Source organism: Coenobita brevimanus, chromosome 104 (assembly GCF_032717465.1).
Source record: "Coenobita brevimanus isolate Jiangsu-jjx chromosome 104, ASM3271746v2, whole genome shotgun sequence".
Classification (NCBI taxonomy): Eukaryota; Metazoa; Arthropoda; class Malacostraca; order Decapoda; family Coenobitidae; genus Coenobita; species Coenobita brevimanus.
In genome coordinates, this window is record NC_137057.1 from 48705524 (window position 1) to 48725845 (window position 20322).

The window sequence follows — 20322 nt, forward strand, 5'->3', positions numbered from 1 at the left end:
CTAGAGAGAATGAGGGAGGGGGGTGTTGGGAGGGGATGAGGGGGAGAGAGGGAGGGAAGGTGGGAAGGTGAGGTAAGCAGGACGGACAATGTGATTCCGGGCATAAAAGGCACTTACGTGGGTATCGGTGCGTGTAACTTATCATGTGCCACGCTTTTATCATACGTGTAAATGCTGGGTAGGGGTGACAGGCCAGGGATCTCTCTCTCTCTCTCTCTCTCTGCCCTAGCTCACCCCTATCCCTGTCCTATTATCTCCCTCGCATCCGGCAAAATATGTATTAATGTTATTCCTATCCTGTCCATCCTCTCACCTGTGTGCCTGTAGTCTTGTTTTGAAAATTCACCAACACTGACAATATAACAACACGTGGTCTGTTTCTTCTTGGCGTTGACCGTATGGAGGGCAGCATGATGGCGAGGGACAGGGTGACGGCGTTTCGTTTGTGGCCTCCCCTTACGGGATTAAGGCGTCTGGTGATAGAAAGAGTTATATGAGGTTATTTTCATCTAAAAAAAAAAAAAAATCCCTAACCTTTTTCAGTTCAGTTGATTGGCAGATATTCTGACTGAAGGGTTGATTTTGACTGGTAAACAAGGAGACTTTTAATTCTCAGTTCATAATGCAACCACAACATAGCACCGATGTGAGAGTGGTCCAGTTCCATCAGATGAAAACACCGACTAACGTGAAAAATTTTACCGCTTATGGAGTCTCTTCTATGCTGAATTAAATCGTCTGAAGGTAGAATAGAAATGACGTCACCAAAGGGATGGGGTTACCTAAGAAATAGCCAGAGATCTCTACTTAACGGTATTTTAAGATCAAGCCCTAAATTAACTTCATCTCTCAACTAACTTAAGCGCGTTTTTTAAATTAATCATCCCATATCCTACGATACTCTCAACTAAATAAACCATAATCTGAGTTAACCATAGTCTAATCACAATTAACCGTAAATCTAAATAAGGATCAGTTTAATCTCTATATCAGTCACATAATCTTATCTGAAAGACTGACAACCACACTGTGATATATAAATTAACACCACAGTCTGTCTCCCTAGTAAACCAGCCTTATTACAAAAAATTACCCCAAGTCTGAGAAATCACACAGATGCTAATTGTGCCTACGTGACTTAGATCATCCTCTCTCTTCTGTTTCCAGCAGTTATTTTTTCCAGAGTATGGTTTTGGGATTAGAGAGCTATTTAGTCTACACTTTGCTCTAGCCCAGAATGAAGTGTACAATGAGATCATTACTGGGTTTTGCGAAGGTCTCGTATCCTATAGATATATGTATTAACTTTGCAACAATAATCCTCAAGCAGTATGTGTTATGTTTATTCCTTCATGAATCAAAGTAATATGTGCAATGATATGTGTTTAGCAATGGTTATGTAATTCTATGGGTACATTTTTGTCCATTACGCACGTTCCCCAAGAAGCTGACGAAATATTAACTAGGGAAGAGGAATATGCAGTATATCTTCTCTTACTATTAGCATATGAATCGGAAATCATATACTTTAATCGCTGTTACATGACTCCTCATACCTTACCATACTACAGATAGTCCCATCGGCGTGTGTGTAATGAATCACCCATAATTTCCCTTTAAAAAGTTAAATGTCGCGGGTCACGTAATGTGTGATGGTACACGTCACATTAGAAGGGCATTTACTTTCTTCCGCGCCACGCTAAAATTATACTCATCACCATTTTATTGCTTACATTTTGAGTGGATAACGATGGTTGCATTCTAAAAGGTTTATTTTACTAGTTTTATTGAATGAATTGAACGTCAATATGCTTAAAATGGTGACGTAACTAAGGACACTAATTTGTTTTTCGTAGTAGTGTTTACAGTGAGGGTGCGCGGTGGCCCAGCTGACGGTAGGGGTGGAGGCAGAGGCAGCAGCCAGGATGTTACACTACCGGATTGTCCATCGCCTGTGTCGCATCACTTCATGATCTTCCTGAAGTTTGGTGGATAAAATAAGTTCTTGGAGAATCTGAAAACCTTCTGTCCTGGATATATACTTCAGAGTACTTACAGGTGTAGTTTAATGGACATATGCCGTAGGCCTACTTAATTTTAAGCTTAGTTTTTGTGACCAACGAGAGTGCATTACCCGAGCGAATTTTGCCACTACGGTAGTTCTCTTGGGTGAACAGTACATTCAAATCATGGAAAATCTAAGTTTTTTTTTTTTTTTTTTTTTAATCAGCTGTAAAGAGTTTGTGTGGAGTGATGTTAGCATTTTCTCGTTTTGTGATTGTTGAAGTTTAGTATTGCTGGAGCGCATTTACAATAGATACACCTGTCCTCTTCCCAGGGTGATAGATTATACAACCCAGAAACTTTATAGCTTCTGCATCAGCTGTGAAAACAGTAGGGTTTATTTTATGTCAGTTTATTAGCTGGTTGATAAAGTTTTCCTAGATTCATCCTCTCTCATGCTACCGAAGACATTGAATAAGATTATAACCAGATCCTTATTGTAAATGGATATACCTGTGGTGTAGTCAATATGATCAATTTTAGTACATGTTAAAAGAAGTCCAGAGTCAAGAATCATAAAGCTAAGGTCAATTCTCTGGCCCAACTTGGGATTTATTTGTGCATGAAGGACAAGGGGAAAGGAGGAGAAGGTTATCCTCTCATCTGCCCTTCCACCTGTATATAATATTTCATACATGTTACAGGGAGCTGACTATAAGCTGAATCTTAGTCCAGGATTGGTGATGTAGTAGTGGATGTTATTTGCTTGAATATGTAGTAAGAGTTTGGTTATTCATAAAGTTCAGGATGAGGACATTGACCTTATGTAAAATCTGTCATGCCCTATTTCTTTGTTAATTTCCTTTTCAAAACAGATAGTCAATATTAGATAGATGTAAATAGTACATTGCATGGTCCTAGTTATTTATTAATATTTTTTTTAGATCAAGAAATATCTGGACAATACATTCCATAGATTCTTTGAAGTTGTCTATCTATCTATCTATTGCCAGATGCCTCAATCCTGTTTGGGGTGGCCACAAACAAATTGCCTCCAAGTCACCCTGTCCCCCGCCATTTCACTGCCCTGCTCCCAACTCACACCCCCCCCTCTCTCAGATTTTTAATTTATAAATGCTTTTCAGACTGTCAGATAACATCAAGTTTGGACAGTACAGAACACAGGAGAGTCTTTCAATTTGTGGCTCACCCTCGTAATTTTCTTTACAGATTTTCAGGTCAGTACTTAGCATAAGGAGGGTGTCATTTGGTCAAGATGAGACTGCCTTTGGTGTCTTAGTAATAATTTGTTTTCCATATTTTCAGATCAGTAAGTAGCAAAAATTTAGATAGCCTTTGAAGAGAGGATACCTTAATCAAGATGTGGCGGTGTGTAGTGGTGGCATTGTTATGTTTACATGTTGCACAGGGTCAGTGGTTTGGCAAAACACATAACAGTAAAGGAGACACAGCAGCAGGGGAAAGATGCTTCTGCCAGGTAAGGACACAAGCTTGCATAGTACAGTACTGTATTCATTTCTTCATCTTCTCAATATGCCCAGTTGGCCAAAGTTAAAATGCCAAGAAAGACTTGATGTTCTTCTCTGTATGGAGATGTTTCTTTGTAATAAAATTCTTTGCAGTGATAGCTGAAATTCTTGATGCTTCAGGGAGGAAAGTGACAGACATGCCATATGTGTGAAATAGATGTTTTTTTAAAGATATTAGAAGGTCATTACATACACACAAAAAGAAGATAAAACATTTGAAAAAGTGCATAGAAAGTATACTGATAACAATTATGTTCGTATACAGCTTAAGGGCGCCATTGATGACTGCTCGTGTTCAGTTGAAACCATTGACAGTTACAACAACCTCAAGATACACCCGCGTCTCAACAGCCTCCTGAACTACAACTTCTTCAGATATTGGAAGGTGAGCAGGTAGTCATGGATAGTGGGAATGAAAAGCTTATGATAAGATATATGTACAATAGAACCTCTTTGGTCCGGACCCCTTTAATCCGGATTTCTGTTAATTCGGACAAAATTTAAAAATAATAAGCTCCAAAAATATGTTGAAAGTAATTCTAAAGTCATTTTCAGTATTGGCGCGGAAAGCGATCGTCATTCGTTTAGTCTCGGATCACGCTAGGTCGCAACATGGATGCCTGTTTAAACACGCGCTAGCATTTGTTCCATCAACTAGTTCACCAACCATTTATATTTTTATGCTGTATTTCAAAAGTTAATCCTCCTTACCGTGCCCCTTAATGCAAGTGTAGCTTCTGCAATGAATAAAGGTGTTAAAAGGAGGAGTTTGCTTACACAAAAATGGGTCAGAATATTCTGCAGTGTTTAGTGATTACTGTAGGTTATTTTTTGTACTTAAATGTGCTTTACTTGTACATCAAACAATAGCTTCTTGCCCATATGGGCATTATCAATATGCCAAAGATGACAATGTATTTTTTGCCAACATAAGTTTTATTTTTATTCCAAATATTACAGTTAATTAATTAATTTATTTTTTGCCTACATGGGCCTTAGTTACTTACTACAATTTAAAATGTAGGCTAGTTTCTTGTCATGGCCTTACCTGTATATTATGCAATACAAAACTATCGTACATGATTAGTTTTGTTATTTTAGTATCCTTTCATCTTTTGCAGTTACGTAGGGTTGACATATGCCACATATGTTAATAATTAACAAACATACCATATGTAGATAGTTTTTGGTATGAACTGGAGATTACCCTGATGGTCCGGACAATCTGCTAATTCGGACAACCCTTCCCCCCATATAGTCCGAATGAGAGAGGTTCTACTGTATATATATTTTTTTTAATCGTTATATCTTGACAGTAATCCCTGTCACATGCATGTGCTGCATTGGGAAACAGACTTAAAGATGGTTTGGCCACATGGAAGAGATGGAGAATGAGACTGACCAGGAGAGTGTAGGTGAGTGAGGTGGAGAGGGGGAGAAGGAAACAGAGACTGAAATGGAGAGGTGTATGAGAGAGGAGAATGTAAGTTGGGAGGGGAGATGGGGGGATGGGATGGTGAGGTATATGAAAGAGGGGTGTGTGAGTTGAGAGGGGATGCAAGAGACAAAGAATGAGATGGAAGGATGGGATGGAGATGTTTATGACAGAGAGATGTGTGGAGAGAGGGTAGCCTGATGAGGAAGGACAGGTGACAAGGAGGCGATATGTTTGTGGCAATCCCCTATGGGATTAAGGCGTCTGGTGATAAATAGGTTTAAAGTTGTATGAATAAAGATTTAGTATTAGAGAAACAAACTACCAAATTATTATGGTTACTCTATTATTTTATTAGTTATTTATTTTTATTATTATTATCATTATCATCATCATCATATTCCTAACTTATTGTGAGAACTGATTATAAGAACTCCATCTCTGTAATGTCCCAGATTTTTTTTATATATCCATAAGTTCATGTAATGTGTACATGGTGTTGCAGGTAAACTTAAACAAGAAGTGTCCATTCTGGGAAGATGACAGCCGTTGTGCCATCCGTTATTGCAGTGTCCAGCCCTGTACAGATGTGAGTTACATACCCTTCTCAGTACCAGTATTTAATTTACCATTTTCTGTGTTTTGTAGAGTGATGTTGACAGATCTTCCTCATTTAAAGCTGGTTCATTGTTAACTTCTTTTGTGTGAAGAGATATTTTTGGTTTCCATTGTGGTATAAGACAGTTTTACTTTGTCTAAGAGATTTTATTTTTTTCAATAGTCTTTAACACATTCATTGTGGGCATTAAACTGTCCAGGAGTAATATGAGTGACAAAAATATATCACTATGATGAATGGCTTTAGGTTCTGGTAATTAATTGCTCTTTTTATTTCAAGAGTTGCTATTAGTTCATTATCAGGTTGTTTGGAAATCAGATTTTAAATAATATTAAACTATAGGTCAAATGTACATCTTTTAAATTGCTTCACTTAGGGTAATATTTGACTTGCACACCATAAGCTTTTAGTGAGGACTGTCTGTATGTAGTAAACTATTGCATGTTGGCTGTTTCTTAGTTGTAGAGGAACATTGTTAGTCAGATCCCCCTAATGACTTCTAATGGAAGGTTTTAATACAGTAACACCTCACTCTGTTGGACTTCACTTCATAAATGATAATATGTACCTGTATCTCTATAGCCAAAAACCTCAATCCCAGGGGGGGTGGCCACAGACAAGTTATGTCCATGTCACCCCATCCTCTGCTGAAATTCGTATACAGTACCTCTCCACCCCATCCCTTCCCTTTTCCTCTTCCACCTCACAAACATAAAATACATTCTCCTAGTCAGTTTCATGTCAGTTTCCTTATTGCCCCTTGTAACAAGTAAAATCTCTAAGCAAACCTACTGTACTCAAGATAAAGGTTTGTAATCAGTCTGCATCCCCTGTAGTTTGTCAGACACCAACTTAAATTTTGTTCTTGTTAATCAGGTACAATTGAAGAATGTCTATAGCAGTAAGTATTGTACATAACCCTTCAGTACCCGATCTTATTAATGGAGCTTCGTTGATTGTTATCTGATGTACACAAGAAAACATTTATGTGTAAGCTTATGTACATCAGACATTTGCTTAAATCACATTGGATCTTCAGGTTAGTTAGTCCAACATAATGAGCTTTTACTATACATTCCATTCACTTTTTAATATATTGCCTAGTTAACTGGCTACAGTATATTTTAATGTTACTCAGTATATCTGCATGATTCATTGTGATGCATGTAGGGTGAATGCAGAAGAGAAGTCTGTGTATGATAGTGTTTTTGTGCCAAGTCTAAGTTACTGAAGTGAGTTGTGGAGGTGATAGAGTAGGAAAAGTTGCAGTTGAGAGTAGGTTCAGAATCTATTGGAGAAACAGTTGGGAAAAAAAAAAAAAATGCAGGCAAATCAGACAAGAGGTAGACAGAAGAGATGTGTTGTAGTTTTGTATTGTGTCACATTTTTTGATGTTCATTTTAGACATTGAGTCCACTTTTCCCCCCCTAAATTCACAGTAAATTCTATAAATGTGATATGTTAAGGTGCCATTGCAATCTGTAATGTGAATTTTTTTTTTTTTTTTTTTTTTTTTTTACTAACTTCGCCCAAGACATCAATCATTCCATCTTGAATATTGAGGTGTAATAATAGATAACACCAGAATATGATGCTAGTCATGAACATATGCTATAAAAAGAATGAAGATCTATAATTCTCTTTTTCTGCCACTGAGCCACATGAAATAAAGTTGCAGAATGACGAAAATCTGGACCAGATTAAAGCAGAAAGAGTATACCTTCCCTCAGTTTACAGTACCACTTTTAGAGAGAGAGAGAGAGATTTTGGAAAACATCTCTAACTACAGATGAGGAGTATTAGAGCTTCCAGATGACTCTAGGTGTTGCATTTTGTATATTCATTTATAATTTATGGTGCTGCTTCCATCTTTTACAGTGTTGATCTGTGAATTTATATCCCTCCTTTTTTTTCAAAGGTGCTTCCTACTCTCACTGTGTTTATCTCAGAATTTATTGTTAGCCATCCTATTTTCGTAGGCAAAAGGGGTTTTTATATTTATTTTTAATGTCTCCATTTCCTGTGTTAATTCCTGTCAGGCTGCATACATTTTCATTTGTTAGATAGATAGCTAAAATAGACAGGACATAGATAGGATGGTGAAATAGTTGTGTGTGTGTGTGTGTGTGTGTGCAAGTTTGATGGTGGGATGAAATATGATAGGCTAAAAGAAAAAAAAGAATGGGTGGTTGTGGTAAATGAGTGCATAAGAAGTGATTTATGGATAATGGTGGGGCAAAGGCATCTGACAGGTGATGAAACAACTGAATTATGTATGGAGGAGCATATGATATACCAATACCTGTATATATATATATTTTTTTTATATCAGGTTTCAAAATTTGTGAATGGTGGAGGTGGTTGGAGTTGTTATTATTGTTTGTCTTTTTTATCTGAAATTGCATGCTTTTTTGAATGAGTGAATTATTAATGTCTTTGTTATCTCAGGCTTCTTGAATTATGGCTGTGATGGAATTAATGTTGATTTTATATTATCTTATCTCAGGTTTCATGGTCTGAGAATGTGATGGAATAATTTTATTTCACATTTCATGATACTTGTTTTCTTGATTTGTGAATGTGACAGAATTAATGTAGGAGTTATTTTTGTTGTGTTGTAGCGAAAGACGAGGGCACGTGCTGGCAAGAGCAGTGCCGGCTTCAAGAGTGTATCAAGTACAAAGGTGAATGGCTGCCGGGATAAGGAAAGCAAGGCGAACCCTGCTTATGTCCTGTTGGCTCTGTCCTCCTCTTGCGTTTTTGTTGTGTGTCTGCGTAAACACCGATTTCTTGCCCTCACATTTTGTTGTGGCTTCAAATACTGTTGTCCGTGTCATGTTCACCTTTTCAGCACTGTATTGTCTATCTTTTATTTATTATTTCTATCTCCAGATTATTTTATTGTGCTTTGGGGGGAGTTTTCAAAGTGGAGGATTTAGATATAGCCTTAATTAACTCCATTAATACTGGAGGTAAAGCCTAAGTTGAGTAAAATCATGAAGTAAAGAGTAAAATATAAAAAAATTACCTCCTTGGACTGAAAGGGTTAAACTCCACTTATATTCCAGATTTGTTGAGTGTCTGTGTACTTACTGAACACTTCTTTCCTCCCACATTTAATTACTTGTTTATGTACTGTCCAGAATTACTTTGTCTTCCCACATTTATCCCACAGTCCATGAACAGTTGAACACCAGTTTTCACCCAAGTTTTATTGATGCTTCATGCACAGCTGAACACGGCCTTTCTCCTATCATATTTCATTTTCCTTCTGTACAGTTGAATGCCAGCTCTGACCAGCACTGTGGAATGCTTGGGGAATGGAGCTTTTTGGGATGGTGATTTAACTGACGTATGGAAATTTGGTCTTATATGGATTAGGAATATCATGAGGCCTCACTAGCTTGCAAAAAGAAAAAAATTAAAGAAAAATAATAAAACAAAAACATATATTCCTTGAAAGTATACAGTATAGATGTATGATATGAAATTTTGCATTGACAGTCTCCAGATAATTGGTGTTCATCTGTGTTTATCGACGCTTTCTTCCCCAGACTTTATCTTGTTGGCACGTGATGTGAGGCTTTGCACTTTATCACTGTGAGCACCATGGTTTGTCAGATATTTCCAATAGTGTGTGGGAGGACCCAAGAAAAAAGTAATGGCCAGCGATTTAACTTAGGCAATGATATACCGATAAAGAATATAATACTGTACATGCATTACCGATATACCAGACTTCATGATTTTATTATACTAGACTTAAAACTGAACTTCAGAACAATAAAACCAGGATAACTGCAACACTAGTCTTTGTCCGTAGGTTAAAACAGAAATTCAGTTTATAATATTGTCATAATGCATTTATATTTAGATTTTTAAGGACATGCTCAGGTAATACAGGGATTTTTTTTTTTAGTTAACAGTGATACCAAGTGCCATGTAGCCGCAGCATCAGTGTAAGGAAAAAAGGGATTATACTGAAGAAGTTAAACCTAATTGTGATATAATGCTGTAACAGAAGGAGAGAAAAAGACATCAGAGTAATGGTTTAAAGCTGAACTTCACATAGACAATGCCTTATTAACATGGTTGCTAATCCAGTGGTAGAATGGGGGAGGGAAAGGACATTGTACTGAAGATTTAAAACCAAACTGCAGAATAGTAACTCTGACCTAAACCTGTAGTCATAAGAAGAAAGAAAAAGAAATATCAAAAAGAGTTAAAACCAAACTTCAAAATAATGACAGTGCTCTCACAACAGTGCCATTAATCCTTTGACCAGGTCCCCGAAGGCATCAAGGGTGGGAGTGCAGAGGTGGCGAGTGAGAAGGAGGAGAGGACAGAGGGTGAGGCCTGTGATCAAGAGGACCTTGGATACCTCAACACTACACTCAGGTCAGTTCACATGCTGTCTTAGTGCTTATTATCCATTCACCACTCGTTTCCTCTCACTTCTCACTTCACAACTTCTGTGTCTTCCCTTCTCTCTTCTTTCACCATTCCAGTTTCCTCTCGCTCTCTCTTTTCATCATGCCTTTGTCTTCCCTCCTTTCCCCTTTCCTCAGTTTTCTTTTTCTTCCCTTTTTCTACCACTCCAGTTTCCTCCCTCTGCTTTCTTTTCACCACTCCAGTTTCCTCCCTCCCCTCTTTAGTCACTACTACAACCCCTCACTACAATCACCACCCAATTTCTCCCCACAGCAAGGAGTCTCGAGCCGGGTTTGAGCGCTGGGCGGCTCATGACAGCGCCGGCGACAGCTTCTGCGAGTTAGATGACAACGGATCGCAGGATAGCCAATACGTGGATCTTTTACTTAACCCTGAGAGATACACCGGTTATGTGGGCCCGTCTGCACATCGAGTCTGGCGGTCTATATATCAGGAGAACTGTTTCAGGTGAGAGAGAGAGAGAGAGGGAGCTATGAAAATGCTGTCCAGTAAACTAAATACCCTCAGTTCTTTCTGTCAATAAGAGCAGGTCGATAACCTGTTCCCATGTTTTATTTTTCCCCTTTTAATGCAGTAGTGAGAAAGGTGAAGGGGAACAGGGGAGACCAAGGATGAGATGAAAGGATGGAGTGGAGAGATATTTGAGAGAAGAGGTTGTGAGATGGAGGGAAGGCAGTCGAATAACAGAGGACAGAGTGACATGGAGGTGATTTATTTGTGGCCATGCCTTATGAGATTAAGGCTTCTGGCAATAGATAGACAGAAGAAAGTACTGTATGTGCTAACCACTGTCTCTTCATCCTCACAGGCCATCAAGGAGTTTAGGTCCATATGCTGACTTCAATAATATTGGGGGTGAGTATTTGTTTACAGTCTGTGTGAATTTGTTGGTGTTGTTGTTATTATTGTGGCCCTTGTCTCAGCTGGGCCATAGCCTGAGGGACAGCAGAAATGTGGCCACTTCAGCTGGACACTTCCTCCAAAAATTTATATTCTCAGCTGTAGTACAGATATGGAGAGTGATGAGGTTCGGAGACTGATGGTGGGTTGAACTGGTGGGAAGAATTTTGTAAAGAGTGTATGATGAGGGTTTGGCAGCCCTTTTCTTTCCTGGTGAAGTGGTCGTCATTGGATTGACTCGAGCTGATGGGTGGTATGAATGTGAAATGTGGAAGTTTATGCCTGAGGTGAAGTCAAGATTCTGGAACTTGAATGGTGGGAGACTGAGAGTGTGGCCTATTCATTTGTACAGACTGTAATCAGTTTCTTCTTCTATTAGGCTATTTTCTTTCCCTCTCTACCCTGCCTCATTCTTTCCCTAGGTGCAAAAAATGGTCTGTGTGATGATGATGGATGATGGTCTGTGTGATGATGAATAATGATTAAATGGATGCTTATTGATAGAATCTCCTACTGTGTGCTTTTATTTTCCAGGATCAGGATGCTACCCATCCTGTTTTTTAGTGGGTAATGGGGAACCAGTGTGACAATAATGATTCTGTGTTGACTGGATAATTTCTAGTTTTGTTTCAGTTTGTTTCAGATATTTTTCAAGTATTTTATAGCATTAACTAACTCTATCAGGCACAGGCTTGCATTTCCATTGTGTTCCTTAGGGATAAAAATTTCATGACAGACTATCAGAGATGGAGGGATTTGAAGACTTCACTCATGGCTGAGATTTTAAGCAAAGCTAGAAAATCAGAGTTAGAGGCTGCAATGATTGCCAATTTTATCTGTAATGTAGGCAAATGTTTACATTGCAACACTGAAATGCCTGAAGGGTTGAGGAAGTCCTTGGGATTAAACATAAAAAATATAATCACAGTATACCCTTGGTAGAAGAGCTAACACAGGATATGTATTGTATGAAATACTGTACAGGCGGTACTCATTTTAAGCGATGGCAGATTTTTTTGTTCTGTAAATTGCTGCCAGACTGAGGCAGCTAGAGGGGCATAAGTTCTTTCAACTGTTAAGTATTTAGGATTGTGACAGCATTGCCTCAGACCCATATACTCAGATGGGAGAAATTTGAGATTGGCTCTTGCTTCACTTAAAGTCTAGGATCTTTACAGGCAAAATGCTACATTAAATAGCAATTTCCAAGTGAAAATGAGGCAAGCCCTTGGCTCTTGATTGAATGGGTTAAAAAAAAAAAAAAAAGTGAATACTCTAATAGACAGTTAAGCATCAAAATGTTACTAATGAAAGTGCTTTAGATGAAACAGTTTTAAATGACAATTGCTTTTTGTTGACTAACATTCCATGTCACTTATCACTTTATAAACATTTGCCCTTAACATAAAAGTGAATGCAGCAAACAACACCTGTAGCATTAAGGTATCTATTTATTTGCTCGTAGCTGATATATGCCTTTTCTCTCTCCCTCTTATCAGCTGATGAATTTCTAAAAGGTAAGAGTTGTTTTGATGGTAATGGCAAACAGTATTTAATGGTGGAGGGCAGGTTACTGTACGATATTATTAATGTGGTTGTGGTAGGTGGTTGATGGTTATAGATGAGCTGATGGTTGTAGATGGTTATTATGGCATAGTTGGTATATTATTAATGTGGTTGTGGTAAGTGGTTGATGGTTATAGATGTGCTAATGGTTTTAGATGGTTATTATGGCATAGTTGGTGGTGGTTGTAGTTGCAGTAGTGGGTGATGGGTGTGAGGATAGTTTTTGGTTATGGTTGTAGTGGTTCAGATATATTACAATACTTTTGTTTTATATGGTAAGCATAAGGAATTTACCCAGAGCTTGTACTGTATATAATGGCATTGCTACAAAAGGTCATCTGTTGGTTGAATAAAATTGAGTGTAGCAAAAAATATAAGTTTCTAGAGTGCTTCAGAATCACCTCATCCAAGCCTTAAGTGGAAAAAATTTCTGGATGTTGGTGATGATGATGATGATGAGGTATTTGAAAGGACTAATGATGGTGATGATGATAATGAGGTATTTGAAAGGACTAATGATGATGATAATCCATCCATTCATCATCCAGTCCTATGTTGCCCCATGAGGAGTGTAGGAGCCCAGGGCTAGGCAAGTTTAAGACATTTAAGATGAGAGTGACCAGCCTACTCATCCCTGAGTGGCATTACGTGAGCAGTAAACCCCAACCACCCATTGGATATAAACTTGCACCGGCTCAATCCAGCTGGAGCGCCTTAATTACTAAACCACCAGGCGCCTTAATTTGGTTATGTGGTTACAATCCAGTGAAGTAAATAGTTTCCTGGTGTACAGGAAATGATTTGGCCTGTCACTCAGTGTCAAGTCACCCATAGGCAGAAGGAAGAGGGAAGAATGAAGGAAAGAAAGTTGAGGAAGGAAGGAAGGAAGGAGGAGAGGAAAGAGCAGACACCCAAAGCCACACTACATCGAGTGAGTGGATAGTGAGCGCCTCACCTACCACTATAACAATAATAATAATAATAATAATAATCGTGAAGTTGTATAATGTATAAAGGTTCCAGTAATAATAAATTAGGGAAAAAGTTCTGGATGTTGATGATGATGATGATGATGATGTATTTGAAAGCACTAATGATGATGATAATGGTGATAATAATAATGATAATAGTATTGTTATATCATTTATAAAGGTTCCAATAATAATAATAATGATAATAAATAATAACACTAGTCATAATGATGATATGTACGTAATTGAAAGCATTGCGCTAACATTCACGCTGGAGTTGTGTATGGTTTCTGGCGGATGGACAGAAATGTGTCTGGAAAAGCGAGCGTTCTACCGTGCCATCTCAGGCCTCCACACCAGCATCAACATCCACCTTTCTGCACGCCACCTCCTATCAGGTATGTACAGTACAGTCACCCAAAGAAGTGATTACCCAGTTCCCTGTACCATTCCCTCAAGGGTCACGGCCTAGTTATATATCCTTTATTACACACCAGGAAGAACAGTATCTAGGTAAATGACACCAGAAAACAATATATAAGTGTTGTTACCATGTATATCTCACATTATGTGGGAGGGGACCACAATGTACTAAAGTTAAGGGTCAGTCATATGAAAGAATGTGGAACGCACAGCCTATCACTCAACAGTTTCAGGGTTGAGATGCAGAGAAACTCTCGTAATGTTTGTTTTACATCCTAAATCAGGGGTCAGCAGCCTTTGATGGACTGGGGGCTGGAACTGCTCTGTTGCTCAGCTGGCAGGCCAGATGTTTTGAATTTGCTAAAGACTACCCCCTCCTCCAGTAATAATAATAATAATACTGTAATAAGAATATGAATATAGAAGAATACACAATTAGAATAACATTTTTTCAAAGCATATTTCCTAAAATTATGCTGAATACAATTTTTATAAAATTAAAGCATTAGAAACAAAAGAAATATCTCATTAAAATAATTATAGTTCTCTCTGACAAGGAGGGTATGTTTTTACCCCTGTTTGTTTGTTTGTTTGTTTTTTCCTGTAGCAGGATTACTCAAAAACCAAAAGGGATTTGGACCAAATTTGATGGGAAGATAGCCGATGTCCCAGGGAACAATCGATTAACTTTTGGGTCCAATGTTTTATAGTTTGTTTGTCTGTTAGCAGGATTACTCAAAACCTAAAAGAGAGATTCGGACCAAATGTGGAGGGTAGATAGCCCATGCCCCAGGGAGCAGTTGGCTAACTTTTAGGACTGTTCTGGATCACATTACACATTCTGGATCTGGAAAACACTTTCTGCAAAACCCTGATCATTGATGAGAAAACATAACCCATTATGAAGAGTGGTTTGGAAATTATGTTGCCCATGTTGGAGAGATGGGCTCCACTGAGTGTCCCTCTAGTTATTAAATATATCACATGCATGTTATCGTTTCCCGCACAGGCCAAATTATCACACTGAGCAATAATTTTTGCACATTTGGCAGCGCTGGATCACAGAGCACTGGGTGCAGCACATCACAGCCACCTAATCAGAGTTCAAAGTCTGTTCGAATACAAACTTTTTCTAACAGACTACAGTAACCCTAACTAGTGTTTACCATAGTGGTTAACAGCCAGTAAGACTTATTATTTTTTCACCTACTTAGTAAGTGAAAATCGGGAATATTTTTGTGAATTTATGGAGCATATTGGCGGGCCGGTCGGATTAGGTTTATGGGCCGGATCAAGCCCGCAGGCCATAGGTTGCCGACCCCTGTCCTGAATCAACACTACTGAGGAAATATTGTCACAAAATAAAAATCTAGTGATAAAGTAATGTCCTAATTGTGCGTATCATCTAATCATGAAAATAATCATCTAAAAGTATGTTCTTAACCACATTAAAATCTCTGTGTGGGATAAAATTCAAGTGAGAAAACAAAGCCATGTGTACTGTGAGCAAACAATTAAGTAATACAAGCCAACAAAGAAGAGTGTCCAGTGAATTAAATGAAAAAGTGAAAAGTTGACGAATGAAGAAGTGAAGGAACGTTGTGGGGTAGATGTGGATGTGGTTGAAAAGATTAGGAGAAATACACTGAGGTGGTTTGGACATGTGGAGAGAATGGAGAATGAAAGACTGACTAAGAGGGTGTATGTAGGTGAGGTGGAGGGAGGGAGAGGGAGGGGTAGACCGAGGATGAGGTGGAGGGATGGAGTTGAGAGGTATATGAGGGAGGGGGGGGTGAGTTGGGGGGAGGGGAGTCAAATGGTGGGTGACAGAGTGACTTGGAGGCGTTTTGTCTGCGGCCACCCTTTACGGGATTAGGGCGTCGGGCTATAGATAGATAGATAGATAGATAGAAATTATTTGGGGAACAGCAATACTCTTTTACCTCAACCTGTCCTAGATCTTTGTCCTTTTGCAACTTATTTCACATAGTCCAGTGGAGGAAAAGACAACACTGTGGCTCCTCAGTATTTCAGTGGCACTTCTTTCGAACTAGCATCATAGTTTACAGTTAATATATTTTTACAACTCGACATTTAAGATAGAGATATGGCATTTTTAGACAAAGTTGAAGTAAAAAGGGTAGTCATTTTCTGCTTATGAAATTTCAGCACAAATGGAATCTATAGAGCAGTCTTGATGGTAGCCGATGGTAGCCAGAAAAAAAAGAAAATGTGGTGTGTAATGAGTATTTATTATATTACAGATAAGAGTGGGTTTGAGGTATCGAGTGAGGGTGTTTGGGGCCACAACGTTGAGGAGTTCCAGAGACGGTTTGACCCTGAGTTGACTGGAGGGGAGGGACCACGCAGACTGAAAAACCTATATTTCCTTTACCTCCTCGGTCAGTACGCCTTTGAGTATCTTCATGTCATGGTATACTGTATTTTATTCCTGATGCACACACACTTTGCTGTTATGCTTCAGAATGGCATCTTTTACTGGAAACAATGTGAATAGTTTCCATTAACTTATTTAGTACAGTAATGTCCAGTAATATATACCTAGTACTGTTTGTAGCATGCTAGGTTTTGATATGCGTGCATGCATACAGTGTGTATATGTGTGTGTGTGTGTGTGTGTGTGTGTGTGTGTGTGTGTGTGTGTGTGTGTGTGTGTGTGTGTGTGTGTGTGTGTGTGTGTGTGTGTATGTTACCCCCTTACAAAAGGATAAATAAATGTAAAATCTCTCAACTGTTCATTGCCTCATCCCCAGAGCTTCGAGCCCTGGCCAAGGCAGCACCGTATCTTGAAACGCTGGAGTTCTACACTGGCAATATAGAGGAGGATCAGGATGTGAGGAATGCTGTCAAGGACCTGTTGGCTGTTGTCAGGTAAATCTTACTTCATGTACATTGTTAAGATTGTTTTTTCATTTTTTCACTTAAGCTTGGCCCAGATTTTCATCCTCTTGCAACCTGTTTCACTTTGCTCTTTGGTAGAAATAGACAGTGCTGCAGCTGTATCTCCTTTCCATAGCATTTTTTTTTATAGCATGTTCTTGTGTTAATCTACAGTTCAGAATTCAGGATGGAGATGTAATATTCGGCCAAGTTAAAGTCACTAACCCATTTTCTTCCCTTGTCTTCACAGAACCTTCCCAGAGCACTTTGACGAGAGCAGCATGTTCAGTGGTGGGCAGCTACAAGCAGCCACACTCAAGGAGGAGTTCAGACAGCATTTCCGAAACATCAGCCGCATCATGGACTGTGTGGGCTGTGACAAGTGCAGACTCTGGGGCAAACTGCAGGTAGGTTATGCCTGGTTTTGACTCTGTTGCTATGCTTCTTTCATTCTAACCTGGCTAAAATTTCCATCTCTCTATCTTGAATGCTGAGTTGTAGAAATAGATTAAGAGTAAAATTGTCGGATGAAACTTTTTAAGAGAAGCTTGGCATCTGACATTATTCTATATGTGGTGGGGATGGATGCCTTCATGTGGTGGCACCAACATAACCATGCGGCTCCACTGCCCAGGTATAGTTGTCCCTCAGCTCGCTCCCTGTCCCCTCAGCTCCCTCCCTGTCCCCTCAGCTCCCTCCCTATCCCCTCAGCTCTCTCCCGATTCCCTCAGCTCCCTCTCTATCCCCTCAGCTCCCTCCCTATCCCCCTATCCCCTCAGCTCCCTCCCTATCCCCCTATCCCCTCAGCTCCCTCCCTATCCCCCTATCCCCTCAGCTCCCTCCCTATCCCCCTATCCCCTCAGCTCCCTCCCTATCCCAGGAAATGGTGGACTGCTAGATGAGGACAGCTTCAGCCTGAAGTCCACTGAGTTAACATTTCATATAAGCCTGGAGTTGCAGCTACTACTGCCACAATTTCACAGGTGACAGGATTGGGTACAGCATTGAAGATTCTGTTTTCTGGCAACTTCGACCAGCCACTTGACCAGCAGTTGTCTCTCTCAGCCATCAGACAAACCAAGTTCCAACTCTCTCGTGAGGAAATTGTTGCCCTCTTCAATGCTTTTGGCAGGTGAGGTGGAGAGAGAGAGAGAGAGTGAGACCACAGTACTGTAATAATCTTTTTTTTTTTTTTTCCCAGTATATAATGCCACTCAGATGGTTATTTCTTGTTCTAAACACAAAGACCAAGTGACCTAGCTGTGAAGCATAACACTCCCAATGAGGCAGTAAAAGATTGGATAATCAGTAGATAGATAGATTTTACAGTGCTCATTTTACACTAACTTGGCCTAAAATTACCAATCTCCATCTTGAATCCTGAGCAGTAACAGTAGGTTTAAGAGCAAAATATGGTGCTAGTCACAAAGAAGTGCACTGAAAACAATGGAAAGCCATTGTATTGCTTTTTCCTGCCACTGAGCTACATGAAATAAGCTGCCAAAGGACAAAAATGTGTGCCAAGTGAAGGTGAAAGGAATATAGATTGCCTGATCACTATTATTTTATCAAAGTCATTATTATCACTGCCGTCATAATTATAATTCCAACTCATTTTCCAATTTTCATTTCCAGGTTGTCAAGCAGCATCATGGAACTCGAAGTATTTAGGCAGAAGAGTATGAGTCTGAGATAGTGGCCAAGTGGTTGAGTGCAGGACAGGGCAGGGAGAACTGTGATAATTGTTATATTTATACATCTCCACTCCTCTTATTGTAGTGTTACAGGTGTCACAACACAGTGGGATGTGCTGTTAAGGACTGATCAGCTAAGGGTCAAAAGGGGCTGTAATTCTGTATCATAAGACCTCTTCACTCCACTTCTTGTAGCATTAAGGATGTCACAACAGAACAGGATGTGGTTTTAAGGTAGTTTGCATGGTCAAGTGTGGGGAAAGGGTGCATGTCTCCACTGGAAGATATCTTCACCCCTCTTCTTGTTGTGTGAAGGATGTCACAGCAGAATGGAGGGTACTCTTAAGGAATTGGGATGGGCCATGGGCATATCTCCAAACTTTAATACATCCCTGTACCTCCTATCATAGTGTTGTCACAGCAGAACAGGATGCACTCAAGGGAAGTGAAGTCTGCCAGGGGGCATAAATTATCTCTGTACTGTAAGACATCTGCACACCTCTTTTCATAGTGCTAAGGGAATCACAACAGAAAGCAATGCACTGTAAATGCCTTGAATACACATGATGTCATTTTAAACTTATTCTTGCTGCCACATGATTTTATTCAACTTAAAAAAATACCTCGTATTGAAGGAGTTTACTCGTCCTATATCTGACCCCTCCTGTTCCAAAAATATGTCCTAGAGTGAATAAAATGAGTGTCACAAAATGGTAAGAATAAGGTTAAAACAGACTCCCAGGCTCAGAGTTTAAGGGAGTAGACTTACTGTATCTTCATATTGTAAGCTATTTCAGCACCACAAACAGAGTTTTCTCTTTCCACCACAATCAGTCTTATTTTCCAGCACCCCAAACAAGGGAAAGTGTTTTAAAAAGCGGGAGAAGTCTAAGTGCTTGGGGAATACCAGAGAAATGCTTGATGGTGTTTGAAAAGTATCGGGGGAAAAAAAAAAAAAAAAAAGTGGTGGTGGATGAGAACAGCCGTTGCTGCTGATGATAAATAGAATGAGGGTATTTTGTGTGACATACAGAGGCATGTAAATTAATACTCTGATTCTGATGGTGTAGTGGTTATTTTAATGCCATCAGGGGAAGAGGCTGGTCTTCTACCCTTACATGTACTGAACTGTGGAAGTCTAGCCTTGGGCCTCTATAGTTAAGGACTCTTGTACTGGCTTTTATGCTGCCAGGAATGTGATGGAACTGGAAAATAGTTGCCAGTTTTTGGAGGAGATGTGGATAGAGGATTGAAAGTGTTTGAAGGCAAATATGATTAATTGATTTTGTAAGATAAGGTAAAGAATGGTCAGATAATACACCACAGCTCTGTGATTTGGATAAATGTCCTTTTTACTTGAACTTGGCCTAAAATTGTTATCCCTCCATCTTGAAAGCAAAGTTGGGTCAGGTGGCTAACATTAGAGAATATGATGCTAGTAATGAAAAAGTGCTGTGGAAGGGATGTTGGGGCATAGAGCTATCTTTTTTTGTCATGGAGCTACATGAAAAAAGCTTCAAAAGGACAGTAGTCTGGGCCAAGTTAAGGTGAAAAGAGTATAGTAAAGTGATTGAATTGTATGCATGGTAAATCTGAGTACTGTATTGTAAGTGGCACAGGAGACCTCATCGTGTCTGCATAGTAATCATTTTCCATCTTATGTATTGTATGTGAATGAGGGGGAGACAGAGGATGAGATGAGGGATGAGGTAAATAGAGGATGAGATGAGGGATGGGGTGGATAGAGGATGAGGTGAGGGATGGGGTGGATAGAGGATGAGGTGAGGGATGGGGTGGATAGAGGATG

The 20322-nt window shown here is 39.3% G+C and overlaps 1 protein-coding gene across 1 annotated transcript; it reads left to right on the plus strand.

Annotated features, from left to right (window-relative positions):
* Window positions 1–1923: 1923 nt before the first annotated feature.
* On the plus strand, window positions 1924–18569 carry Ero1L (endoplasmic reticulum oxidoreductin-1-like protein). The gene is made up of 13 exons (XM_080285218.1): window positions 1924–2058; window positions 3331–3502; window positions 3820–3939; window positions 5495–5578; window positions 9894–10006; window positions 10313–10507; window positions 10869–10915; window positions 13803–13895; window positions 16185–16322; window positions 16695–16812; window positions 17072–17228; window positions 17805–17953; window positions 18457–18569. Exons 2-13 carry the CDS (start codon window positions 3386–3388, stop codon window positions 18515–18517), a joined length of 1392 nt encoding a protein of 463 aa, XP_080141344.1. The 5' UTR covers window positions 1924–2058; window positions 3331–3385; the 3' UTR covers window positions 18518–18569.
* Window positions 18570–20322: the final 1753 nt, after the last annotated feature.

Excerpts from the sequence above, each read along its gene's own strand:
- Ero1L (XM_080285218.1), top strand. The coding sequence starts at position 3,386 with ATGTGGCGGTGTGTAGTGGTGGCATTGTTATGTTTACATGTTGCACAG. Across the intron at positions 13,896-16,184 it reads TGCACGCCACCTCCTATCAG|ATAAGAGTGGGTTTGAGGTA; the intron begins GTATGTACAGTA and ends ATTATATTACAG. Across the intron at positions 16,323-16,694 it reads ATATTTCCTTTACCTCCTCG|AGCTTCGAGCCCTGGCCAAG; the intron begins GTCAGTACGCCT and ends CCTCATCCCCAG.